The sequence below is a fragment of the Peromyscus eremicus genome, chromosome 19 (assembly GCF_949786415.1).
Source record: "Peromyscus eremicus chromosome 19, PerEre_H2_v1, whole genome shotgun sequence".
Taxonomy (NCBI): Eukaryota; Metazoa; Chordata; class Mammalia; order Rodentia; family Cricetidae; genus Peromyscus; species Peromyscus eremicus.
Window position 1 is genome coordinate 66498235 of NC_081435.1, and position 13199 is coordinate 66511433.

The 13199-nt window shown below is 44.4% G+C and overlaps 1 protein-coding gene across 1 annotated transcript in view; it reads right to left on the reverse strand.

The window, feature by feature from the left end:
- Setbp1 (SET binding protein 1) overlaps nt 1-13199 on the reverse strand; it is a 352017-nt gene that overhangs the window by 331186 nt on the left and 7632 nt on the right. The window contains exon 2 of the mRNA XM_059246619.1: nt 1-190. This exon is cut by the window's left edge and continues 440 nt beyond it. Within this exon, the coding sequence (XP_059102602.1) occupies nt 1-25 (25 nt within the window). The 5' untranslated portion in view covers nt 26-190. The remainder of the gene's footprint in view (nt 191-13199) is intronic.

A 13199-nucleotide genomic window follows, 5' to 3' on the forward strand; every position in this document is an offset into this window, starting at 1 on the left:
TGCTTAAAATTTCCCTGGACTCCATGGTAATCCCACAGTCTTCAGGAGTTCTTGGGAGGGGGAAGGGATGAAGGGAAATGGAAAAGGTTGAAAGAGAAGACACCCAAAATTCCAAGAACAAAGTAGTCCAACTGCTGGATTCAACGTCCCAAGAATGGAGATGTGGTGAGATGCTCAGGAGAGATCAGATCTGCAATTGAGAAGCAGAGAAATAAGTGGCTATGGTAGGAAAGAACTGGACCCCAAAAGATCCAATCTCAGTTTCTAAAGTCCTTCCCACAAGCCAACAGTATCAGAAAATCAGTCCAAAAGTTCACATACCCAAACAGAATTATTCTAGAGCACAGGGGAAGCATATCACACATGCCGTCACGATGGGTTATTATTAATTTTTATGGTTGCAGGCCCAATAATAAAGATAAGAGAGGTGAGTCCTCAGCTAGTAACAACTGGAGGTTTCTCACACTGAAGCCACAATGGACTCTGTCACCAGTAAAACCAGCCACAATGAGAGGAGACTCAGAGGGCTAACACAGGTCTGTGGGAACAGTATCCAGGTGCCTCCTGCTGTCACTTCCCTTGTCCATCTGAGGAACGGTTTGCAAAATGAACAGCACACTCAGCTGCTCCTGAGAGCCTTCCCCAAGCCCTTTGTAGAGGAAGGGCATCCTTTAGACTACCCACCTGGCTCTTCCTTGTCACTTGTCAATACTCAAATCACACATAATCTCCATTATACAAAGGTTTCTGGTTTTTGTTTCTACTTGTTCATTTCATTTGCTTTGGGGTTTTGTGTTTCATTCTGTGAGACAGGGTCTCATTCTGTAGTACAGGCTGGGCTAGAATTCACTGTGTCACTCAGGCCAAAATCCAATTGGTAGCTATATTCTTGACTCAGCCTACAGAACGCTGGCGTTTTCCATGTGGGCTACTATACCTGGCAATCTGTCTCTTAAACTTAGGTGAAATGAGAGCTGATAATAAAACCAAAAGATTTCAATAGGAAATCACTAACAACACTGGGATTAATGCAAAACAGACTTTTAAATGTTTGTATCTACAGAAACATTAGGTAGCTAATCGTTTCTGTTACTTATATAAAATAGCCATTTATACAAGTTTTAACTTCCTTTCTTGTTCCTTAGATGAAGGGCCATTTTGTCCACACAACAGAACAGCAAAAGAAAGAGAGAGAAGCAGCATTTCACAAGTCATCGAAAGTGTCAGGGATCCTTCCAGCATCTTCTCTGCCCTCTCCCATCCAAGATGAGAAGAGAAAAATCAGACTTTCTCCAGATATTCCCATGATGAGCCAACTATCCTTCCCTCTTACTCTCCTCCATGCCTGGTTTATTTATTCCCTAGTTCAGACTCATAACTGCGAAAGTCAAAGGCAAGCGCAGCTGTCCATCTGTAAGAGAAAACCTAATGTCTCAGAGCTACACAGACTGCCCTATCTTCTAGCAGGAGTCTCATTATGTCCGAGCCTTCCTTCTTACGCCACTGGGCACTCTCCCCGTGGCCAGCAGGAAACATTTCTACAGAGTTTCTGTTTCTACCTCTGAGCCCATCAGTTTAAAGAACTGGTCATCAAATGTGCCTACCACGTGTGCCCAGTGAGGCTTGTAAGGACACACTGAGAACAGCCAAGAACTGGAACCTGACAGCTGAGTATGTGGCTTCTGGCTCTGGAACCATCATGTTCTCAGCCAGTACCCAGCCAGAAAGCCAGATGAGGAAGTAGCTTAGATAAGAAACCTCCAGGCAGGCCATGGAAGTTCGCAGAGAAGCCCAGAAACACACTCAGAGCCTGGAAAAGGCTCAGTCCTGCAGACAGCCACATTTATAAGAAGTTTCCCTCTCAGGAAAAAGTAGTGGTACAGTGTTCTTCTGAAAGGGTTAAGACCGCTGTAGTAAAATCAGGGGTACCTTTGCTGAGGCTCCCAAGAAAACCCTAAACAGCTGCCACTCAGGCTGCCAACAAGACTGAGTACCTTCCTTGGCTGGAGAACAGAGGACGTAGTTGGAACACATGACACTTGCCTTTCTTTTCTTTTCTTTCTTACTGAAGTCTTTGTCTCCAGTATACTAATATGACTCTATGCCTGAAACCTTTTATTTTATAAAATGTCACTTTTAAGCCAACTGTGGTGGTATACGCCAGTGATCCCAGCATTTGGGAAACTGAGGCAGGAAGATCACCAATTCAAAGCTAGCTTTCCTACATAGTAAGTTCCAGGACAGCCAGAAGGATATAGAGAAACGCTATTTCAAAAAAAAAGAGGCAGAAGTTTTCTCAAGTAACCACCATCCATTGATTCCTCTCTCATCAGCGGCAGATAGCAGTGTAGAACCCTAAGGCACCAAGATGCCTGAGGACATGGCCCTGCTTAGGGCAGGGAGAGTCCAGTAGGCTTCTCTCAGTCTACACTCCAGCTCCAAACACACTGGAAGTCATTTCCCACCCCCTAAGGACAGCAATGCCCAAGGCTTACTCCCTTAGGCAGGAATCACCAATACGATGCTTTAATTCTCCCAGTAACTATCACCCTCAGGCAAATGTGCCCATACTGGATGTAAGATAAGGCAAAGACTTCCTCTGATGGCTCTTAGCAATTCATCTGGACCTCCAGCTAGAGCAGGCAGACATTGTGAGGAGATGAAGCTAGATGAAACACAAACTACGGATGAATGGATAGGGTATGACATAGGTAGAAAATTATTATGAAGAAAGCGTCTCCCATTTAAAAAGATTGGCTTCAGATTTTCATATACTTAACTGCATGAGTCAATAATTATTTAGAGGCAGTACTAAGAGATCCAAAAAATGAAAATCCAATTCAATAATTTCTCTAAAGATCCTAAGATACAACGAAACTATCCATTCCCTGAAGATCACACTCTTGATCAGAGATCTGAAAAGTAACTCTAAAGAAATCTACAGCACCAATGCAGGAGAGCTGCAGCACCAGTGTGCAGGAGAGCTGCAGCACCAGTGTGCAGGAGAGCTAATGCACCAGTGCAGGAGAGCTGCAGCACCAGTGCAGGAGAGCTACAGTACCAGTGCAGGAGAGCTGCAGCACCAGTGTGCAGGAGAGCTAATGCATCAGTGCAGGAGGGCTGCACCACTGGTGTGCAAGGGAGCTTCAGCACCAGTGCAGGAGAGCTACCAAAGCACAGGCTCTTGCTGGGATTTTGAGCAACTATTAAGAAAGAAGGAAGACCCTCTAGAGATGGAGCACTAGGGTGATGGTTAAGATCACTAGGGTGATGATTAACATGCCTACCCCATACACAAGAGGATCTGAATTAAGATTTCCAGAACCACCGGGCAGTGGTGGCGCACGCCTTTAATCCCAACACTCGGGAGGCAGAGGCAGGCGGATTGCTGTGAGTTCGAGGCCAGCCTGGGCTACCAAGTGAGTCCCAGGAAAGGCACAAAGCTACACAGAGAAACCCTGTCTCGAAACCCCCCCCCCCAAAAAAAAAAAAAAAAGATTTCCAGAACCAACTCAAGTGCAATGTGGCTTGCTTGTAATTGCAGCCTCGGGAGGTGGAAACGAGGTTCCCAGGAGTGAACTGGCTATGGAGACCAATGACAGCAATCTCATTTCACACACAGGTACACACAGTTGCATGAAGGCAGGCATACATGCATGCATGCACAGGTGCGCGCGCGCGCGCGCGCACACACACACACACACACACACACACACACACACACACTTGCCCTCATGCAAATATATGCACATACCACACTTAGCTACACCATGAAAAGAATTAAAGAAAGAGGGAAAGAAAAGAGACAATAGCAGAAAACAGACAGTACAGCACAGGGCAAAATGTGAGCCAGGAACATGTAGGATTGTGCTAAGGACAGAGCAAACGGATATGCTGCTAAGGGGCGTGGCAACAAGTGGGACTGGTGAGAAATACAGCCAATAAAAGGTTGCAGCTGGATCACTTCTTGAGTAACAGACACACTGGTGCCTTTGGATTTGGTCTTACAGGTACTGGAAGTCAGCAGGGGAAAGAACTCTATCAAAGCTTGTTTCAGGGCAGTGCACACCTCATACCACTGCAGAACTAGGAAACCTAACACTAAACAGATAGTTGAACCCCCTGCTGAAATCTGACTGTGCTTTCTTGAGGACCTGAACCAGCTGGAGTTTGGGGGACAGCTGGAGTTTCTCCTAACATGTACTATAGATAAAATAATAAGGCCATTTTAAAGAGTCCCAAGCTTTACAAACATCTATTCTAGACCTACCATTCAGGTCTCTCACATTAAAATAGTCTCAGACCATCTTAGTTACTAAGTTGAACTGATTACTCAGTTCAAACCTGTCTCAACAGTGTTCTCTGCACTGGCATGTTAACAGAATCAGTTCTTGCAATTGCTGTCAATGATCCATGCAATCACTAAGCATATGACTGGTCCTCTCTAAAAGTATATGCCATGAAGAAATGAATGCAAAATTAACAAGCAAAACCCCAAGCCTTCCCATAATTCCAGGTTAGTGCCCAGTATTTGCATCTCCATAGTAACAACTTTACAAACTCTGGGTAACAGCACTAACTCCCTGGTCTGACTCACATTCCACCCGGCTGTATAGATTGCCTCTAAATGTCCATCTTGTATTGCCTTCTAGTTGTTTTGAGCACATGCATCTTATTTTCCTAATTCAACAGCAACTGAGTCTCAGGCTGAGGTCAGCAGCCACTGAATAGTATTCACATTCACTTCCTTTCCATCCTGGGATGGTGCTCTTAGAAGGTTTCTAGAAGTTCTTTCTGAATGAAAATATATTCACACCTGACAGCTATTCAAAGTCCTTCTCCAAAATTAGCCCCACCCACCCAGGAAGCCCCAGTCAAATTTTATGCCTATCCTGGGGATAAAGATCCAGATACTGTGTGCACGTGAACCCCATCATCTTAAAAATCCTAAAATTAAAAAAAAAAAAAGCTTTCAAAAACACAGAGCAAAGAAACCTAAGCTCTCTGTTGGCCTCACCAGCCCACAAAGTTGCTGTCCATCATTCACCCCAGCACATACCTGCCAGCCTACATACTCTTTGAGTTCTGTGGTGGGTCTGGGAGACCTCTGCCAGTCCTCTTGTGGTAAGCCCCTGCCGACACACGCGTGTGAGCACAGTCACACCCTCAGAGCTGGGGGAGCCCAGGCAAGGTGAAAGCATTTTGACCTGTTCACATTCCTGCAGCTGGCAACTGGCTCAGAGAGGGCAGCACACAATGAACAAACACCCTGTGACTGGGTCCCTGCCTCCCATGCAACACGAGCCAACCCTTCCGCGGTTGCCTACAGGGTTGTCGCACAGGGACTGAGACAATTAGGACTGCTTAGGAAATAAGTCTTCAGCAGGTCCTACGAAGCCGTAGAGCCTGGAAAGAACAGTTAGATCACACAATGAGACCAGAGTATGGCGATGGGATCTCTACTCCTGCTCTGGCATCCAAAGTCTGTGACATGCTAGCTAGACAAGCCACTCTGAGTGCCTGACCCCACACTTCGCTCAACAACGATGGAACATGCTCTCTTACGCGGCTTCGTTTTGCGCAGCCGAAGGCCTATGGGGACACTTTAAATTGAACAGTTTGAACCCACAGCAGGATTTCTCTAGTACCCAGGGAAAATCCACATGGCTAGATGTTGCTTATACTCAGGGGAGTCCTAAACAGACCCTCCTCCCTCCCTTCCAAATCTGCAAGATACAGGGATTTTTTTCCTGTCTGAAAAAAATGCTTCCTGCTGCCTGGGAAACTCTTACTTATTCTAAGCCTGGTGGAATAACGTCGATTCTCAAGCTACACATACTGAACCAGGGTCCGGGTAGAAGAACAGGCACTTTGGCGTTCCCCAGCTTCCAGGTACTGGATGGGCTGGGGTCTGAAAACCTGTGCCTCAGACTTTCTGTTCCATACACTTCTCCTAGGCAGTGCCTTGACCGCAGGGTGCTTCTTATTCTATATTTGGAGGTAGCTTCTCCGTACACAGCTCCTTTGTCTCCTAATAGCAGGCATCCATTGCATTTGAACCATTTACCAGCCCAATGCTCAGCATAGCATCGAGCACAGAAGAGACATTCAAGAACTTTACTGGACCAAATAGATAGATGAAAAACTGAGCTTGCCTTCCCAGTTTCATCCACCTCCCCTTGATTGCTTGGCTCCCAGGTCACCAGCCACATACTGCCCATTGCCATCCTGATAACTGTTTTCCAAGTCTGCAACATGGCGGAAACAGACAAAGCCCTTGGCATACTCAATTGGAGTCAAAAGATATGATTCATGGGCTTCCTTCTGCCTCTTCGGAACCCTCATGAGACCCCTGTCAACCTCAGTGTCTCAGCAACAATATGGAAAAGTGCTGTCTTTCTTATCTCCCCCATTGGGCCATAGTTACATGGATTTATTGATAGTTAAACTCTGTGTTTCTTAGGTTAAAATAAACTTTTTAAAAGCACACACCTCTTGAGCTCTTAAAACCAAACAGTCAGGAATGCAGGTAGGTCCTCACTGCTCATTCCTGTCACCTTCCACTGTCATCTCCTCCTAGACTTCTGTGTGTACAATTGCCACCAGGCCAAGGACTCCTTCCAGGTTGGCAGGTAAAAGCCCTAGCTTGACTGGATAATTCTCAGGCCGTAACTCTTTCCTCAGAACTCTTCAGAACGTCCAATAGAAAATCGAGGTTGGCTAGGCACTGCCTTTTTTTCTGGGTAGACGACAGGTTTTATAGTTTGCTTCCTTGGGTGTTTGCTTTTGTTTAACGTAGCATGGCTCTGTCTGTCTCCCCTGGCTTTTTCTGGAACACCAAGAGCCATGTAGATCATCTCTAGCTCATGAATTTTTTTTCAATTATTCTTTTAGTTATTTCTTTCCATTTAATGATCCTGCTCTCCAGGTTCTTATGACATTTAGTTTAGGATTCTGCCCTCCATCCCCCATTCCTAATATTCCTCCCCCCTCATCACGTTCTTTCCTTTGCATTTGATTTTTCTCCTACACTCACTGACCTACTACTATTGGGGAAAACTCTCTTGTGAGATTCTAAGGACTTTGGCAGGAGGGTAGCTGCTGTTCACCCTTCTTCATATCTGCTAAGGGCACTGGGAGAAAGTCACAGCAGATTCACATGCAACTTCCCACACACCTGGAACCCTCCTCCAGCCTTCCTGAGTTAAAGACAAAAATGAGATCAAATATCTCTTCTCTGATTTGTTCAAGTCCGGACTCTGTTTCTCTGCTTTTGTGACACACAACATATCCTTCCCGGCACTTTCTACACCACCTCATCTTCCCTACTAGACACTGAGAACCCTGAGGGTAACAGTGTTGCCTCTTTCGGGTACCAGGCTGTCTCCAGTGCCTGCCACAGTCCCTGATACATGGAGAGAGGCCCTAAATTCTTTATTCAGTGAATGTCGAAAGAAGGGTTGTGTCAAAGTCCAGCCAGTCAGTCACCATTTGACTTGGCGTGCCTATAACTCTGAGTGATGTTTCTTGAAACCCTTCCCGCTGCCAAAATTCCTGGAATAAATGGTCCATAAACACTGGTAAATGGATCAAGTGACCCAACACATACCTGGCTCTCAATCAGCAAGAGTGAAGATAGCCTCACACCACAGTTGGCTGACACTGCATCTATGTCTGTGGTCTACAACAAAGGACAAAGCTCTTACCCAGCAGCCTTCTTTGTGCTCTACACACCTGTGAGGTACATTCCAGGCCACATTTTACTTCCTCCAAGAAACACTGTTTAAGTTTTTCACCCAATACATCTTCCAACAATACCTCCTAAGCTCTCTTGATGTGCATTACTCTATATAACGTCCCTAGTTCCATTGGTTTGGTGACTTTTCTCATTTCTACAAGGTTTAGCTCTAAGTTAGCTCAAGAATCAGTCAAGTTTCACCTCCATCCAGAACACTAGCTGAATTCATTTTTAACATACTCATTGAACACACTTGCACATGTAAACACCCACACTCACTCATGCATGCATGCACACACGCAGGTGCCTACATCCCCCCACCCCCCACACACACAGAGGAAGAGAGAGACAGAGACAGAAAGATAGAAGGGGGTCTTGCTCTCAATTCCTTGGGCATTTGCCATCAAAGCACTTGACAAGCTGTGTGCTTCAATATTTTTAGGTTGTCCTTCTTGTCCACATAATCAGGATCTTTATAATGCATGGACAGTGTTTTAAACAAACAGGTCTCTACACATTTCAGAACTCCGTGAACACAAGGAGAAATTGTCCAAGAGGAGATGTTCAAAGACAACGCTTCTCCTTGCAGAGAAAAGCGGGAAAGCCAGACTGGAGGTCATAGGATTAGATCGCTTAGTCTCTTGCCTATTAGTAACTATGTTCAGCAAGGCATTTTTTAAGCCATTCAAGTCTCGTTTGGAAAGTGGGTAATAATCCTACCTCAGGGGCTCCTAGGAGAAGTAATTGAAGATTAAATATTAAATGAGATCATAATTACCTGGGATCACCTTAGTAAATGCTCACACTTTTTGTTAAACTTGACTGGTCCCCTGGAATGTGTCAGCCAAGTTACACATCGGCTAGTGTTGCCTTCTCTTCTCAGGTCCCAGGGAAAACCCTATGGCCCAGGGGTTGGAATCAAGCCTTCTCCACACTCATGCACAATGGAAAGCATACAGATAGCTGAGTTTAAAGCTGCTAAGTTGGGCACTCTGCTCTTCTTTATTGATGGCTTGTCTCATGGAGGAAACATCACCGCGTTCAGTCAGAAATCCCCACTACCACCACCACATCTTTTTAATGAATAAGGGAAAGCCATGAGGTGAGCCCCTTATCCTCTTCCAGCCTGGCATTCCTAGGTACTAAGCCTTGTCTACTTAGAAGCTCTTAAAAGGCGGGACTGGTTCCTCCCATTGCTTTATCAGCTCCGGTTGGTTCTCCAGCTCTGGTTAAGTGGGATGAGATGAATTCACACGGAAGCATAGAGCATCAGTTCTGGTGCTTAGGATCTCAATAGCAGGTGAAGAATCTGAATCAAGCTTCTAAGGCTTGAGACTGGGCACACTATTAACTCACAACTCTGATTCCAGCTGCCTGCTCACAATGGCACAGTAGCGTAAGCTGTGGGGATTGGCTCCTGAGAGAGCATCCAACTTGCTGTCACTATTCTTCCGTGGGGTTATGGAAAGAACACTATCAAAATGAGAGGGAATGGCTTGTGCTGAACCCTTACAGGGGAAGTTCTCAACCTGTGGGTCATGATCCCTTTGGTGTTAGACTGACCCATAGACATTACAATACAGACACATGACAATACATAACAGTAGCAAAATTACAGTTATGAAGTAGCCACAAAAAAAAAAATCACGTTATGATTGGGTCACCACAACATGAGGAACTGTATTAAAGAGTCACGGCATTAGGAAGGTTGAGAACCACTACCTTACAGTGATTTTCAATTTAATCCATATATAGGCGTATGATGCCATGATCCTGTTCTTAATGTATATACAGGGAAACGAGGTCCAAGAAAGGTTAGTAATTTGTCCAAGGGCACACATTTCCTATGTCAGATCCACAGTTGAGTTCAGATACATACTAGTGCATTGAAGAACAAGACGTGGGTCAACAATAGAATGCATGTGTGGTGGTGGTCCCATAAAATTATAATATATCTGAACATCCATCACCTAGCAATATTACCATCATTGTAATAATATAGTACAGGATATTACTCATACTTTTAGTATGACCCAGTGTGAACAAACCTACTCCAATGTCAGTCACACAATAGGACAGCATAAAAAACCATGTATATTACATAATACTAGTTGTAATAGTGAAGGGCTATACCACTAGCTCATGTGTCTTCCTATTCTATACCTTTTATCATTAATTTAACTGTATCCTTTCTAATTATAAAAAGTTTACTATAAAGCCATATGGCATGCTAATATGTTCAGAGCAGTCTCAGCCTTCTCATGTCTCTGCCTCTTGATGGCATCCAGAGGCCACTTTTATGATTCCCTTGTCCATCTAGGTTTATACAAGACCATACTCTAACATTTGCACAATAACAAAAGCACTTAACAACGCAGTTCTCAGAACCAATGTATCCCCATTGTTAATTGATGCATAGCTTGTATATATGATTACTCTTTTATCTTATGACCCATCTAAAACACAAAGGCTGACCAGCTTCTTATCAAAAGCTTGTACTTGCTTCTGCCCATAGCAGCTCCAAACTGTTACTCTCTGACTTGCCGCATCCCTTCAAATACTTCAGCATCAGACTTCTCACCTGCTCATTCTATTCACTAGCCAGACTCTTACAGAGGAAAAAAATAACACATACTGAATGGTGTCAAAATAGATGAATCATGGTCGATCTGTTAGAAAGAATTGTGATCATAGTATTTCCTATCCAAGTAGAGAACAGAAATCCACATTGTAAAGATGCTTCTAGAATGTGCATCTGGTATACTTTAAGTACACTTTCTTATATATCTATACATTTGAACCTGATTTAACCCAGAGATGTGCCCATTTTATACATATGAAAACTAAAGTTTTGGGATTGCTGAAATCTCAGAGGTAGTCCTTTCTGGACCCAAATGTTATTTAACTCACACCACCACCAGACTCCAAAAAGCCAACATCAGGTGATTGCTTGACCCCTAGTCATCTACGAGTCACATGTAAAATGAAAATAAAAAGAACGTATTTATTTGGGATGATGAGCGCAAACCAAATGTGAGAATAACAGATGATAAGTTCCTTAGCCTTTCTAGAAAGGCCCTCTAACGTTGAATGGGATGTTGGGTCTAGTACCAATTCTTCATCCCCTCAACCATCTGATTCAGCATTGCCTTATGCATTGTCATTTGACACACCTTACCCGGCTGCAGTAAAGAAAATGCTAGGCACACCACAGAGCTGAACAGATACTCCCTCCATTTCCCTTCCTTTATAACATCTCTCCTCTAGGTATCCTGTCAGGCACTCAAGCATCGCACTGCTACTGAAACTACCCTGTCCTTCTCCAATTATGCACTAAACTCCTAAAGATAACTTCCAGTGCCACAGGGTCTTTTGGGCCAGAGGAGGGCCAATGGTCAATCCAAACATTAGTATATTGTTTTACTGTTTGTTCTTTTGAATATTGGACTGCAACTGCTCATAGAGCTGGTGACGGGCAGAGCCTAGAAGAGGGCAGCCTGGTCAGAGTCGGAGTTCTCCAGGCTGTAACCTGAAAATCTGTGCACTGCACACCCTCTTTCAACTGGAGCCGCACTCCTAGCATTTGGGAAACTGATCTTGGCTCCTCAGCTCAGCTCTGAGAAGCTGGAGCCTTGACCCATGAACCTATCCTTGTGCCTTGCTGCCTCCACCTGAAGAGTACTGTGTTGAACCAATAGCTCTCTCTCTGTCGTACACTGCCAGGTGCAGAATCTTCCAGCCTCTGCATCTACTTAACCAAGACCACCCCTTGGCTGTGGGTGAGACTCAAATCTCACACACTCTTTGAAGCCTTCTCAGATCTACCTGGCCTTGGTGGTGGTTCTTGGACTCCTACTGCATACAATTTAATCCTCAATGTGACAGCTTTCTACATTGCATGATTAGTATTCATTTTCTCAAGGGAATTTTAAATCTAGACTTGCTCACTTCTGCCACTGAAGCTTCTCCCGCTAAGAGAGGTTCCTTGCTTCTCTTCCTCCAACAAAGATATCCTTCTGGAAGCTTCTCCAATACACCTTAGCATGGATCACACAAGGAGCAAAACTCCACTTGGGAAAAGGTTCCTAATTTAGTTGAAGAAGGGTGACTTCCAGTTTAGCTAAACATGTTTCCTCAAACATACCATCCACTCACCAAGGGCAAAAGTATCATCTCATGTCAGAGCTTTCCCATCCAAGAGTTCCAGGAAGAAGCCCCATACAAGCCATAATGCTAAGACTTCAAAAAGTATTCATAGACCAAAAACTTCTTAACAGAGTGCTTAAAGACAATGTTTGTTAGGAGCAGCAAGAAGGCCCATGGTGCTTTCATGTCCAATCATTGCTTTCTGGCCACCATGTTATGTTAAAAAAAAAAAAAAGAAAAAGAAAAGGTTGTGCTCAAATAATGATAGGTCATGGGCATAGCCATCAACAACTACACAGAATTTGGCTCCCAAGTTTTCTTATTGGGCTCCAAGAATATAATGCCCCACTTGTTCCAATAAGCATTCCTGGACAACTAACATGTTGGATCCATCAAATTCAGCTAATATCATCTCTGTATCTCTCCCAGTCCCCAGGAACTCCAAGTAGTTCCTTTCCATAGACAGATTAAATCACTGTTACATAAAGATAATAGTAATAGTAATAATAAACGATAATAATAAAGCTTTTTTCACAATGTGCGTGCTCTTTTTTCCTTCCATTTTCACCCAAAATTCTTTGGTTTTCATCCAACATCCTTTCAAACCCCCAAACTCCTAGGGTTTGAAACCACAGCATCTCAATAGCTTCCATTAGCTTCTCTTTCTAAGAAGTCAACTGGTGTGCTTCCTGACAATCCAGAAAACCTGTGAACCTTTCATAGCCTTAACCTCGAGACAAAGATTCATTTTCCTGATCCCACCCCAATCCAACAGTGCAGAAAAATGTGGCTTTGTGTGTGTGCGTGTGTGTATGTGTGTGTGTGTGTGTGTGTGTGTGTGTGTGTGTCTGTCTGTCTGTCACTCCATCCCACAGCACACACAAAGCAACCCAGTGGCCATTTTTTTTTTTCATACAAGCTTCCAGTGGATGAGCAGACAAGTCCTGTGGGGATGGAGTGACAGCCCAGGAGCAGAGATTCTGCCCCAGCCTTCAAGCTCCTAACGATCTACATCATGACATGATATTCAGACCCCTGATGTGCAAATGAAGCAGCTTCAGCCGCCATCCCGGATGCCCACAGGGCGCAGGAGGCGATGGTAAAGTCCCAAGAAACACGACAGCTTTGGACTTTCCAGAGTTGACTTTGTACCATCTTCTTTGTGTCAACTCAGTTACTTCATCAAGGAGGGCCAGGCTTCAAAAGCGGTGAAGATAATTTAACCCTTCGCTTTCTTCCACGCTGCTGTGTGCGGTGTTGCTTCATACTTACCGTACCCTTACCCACCCACCCACCCCCTTCCTGCAAGCCTGTT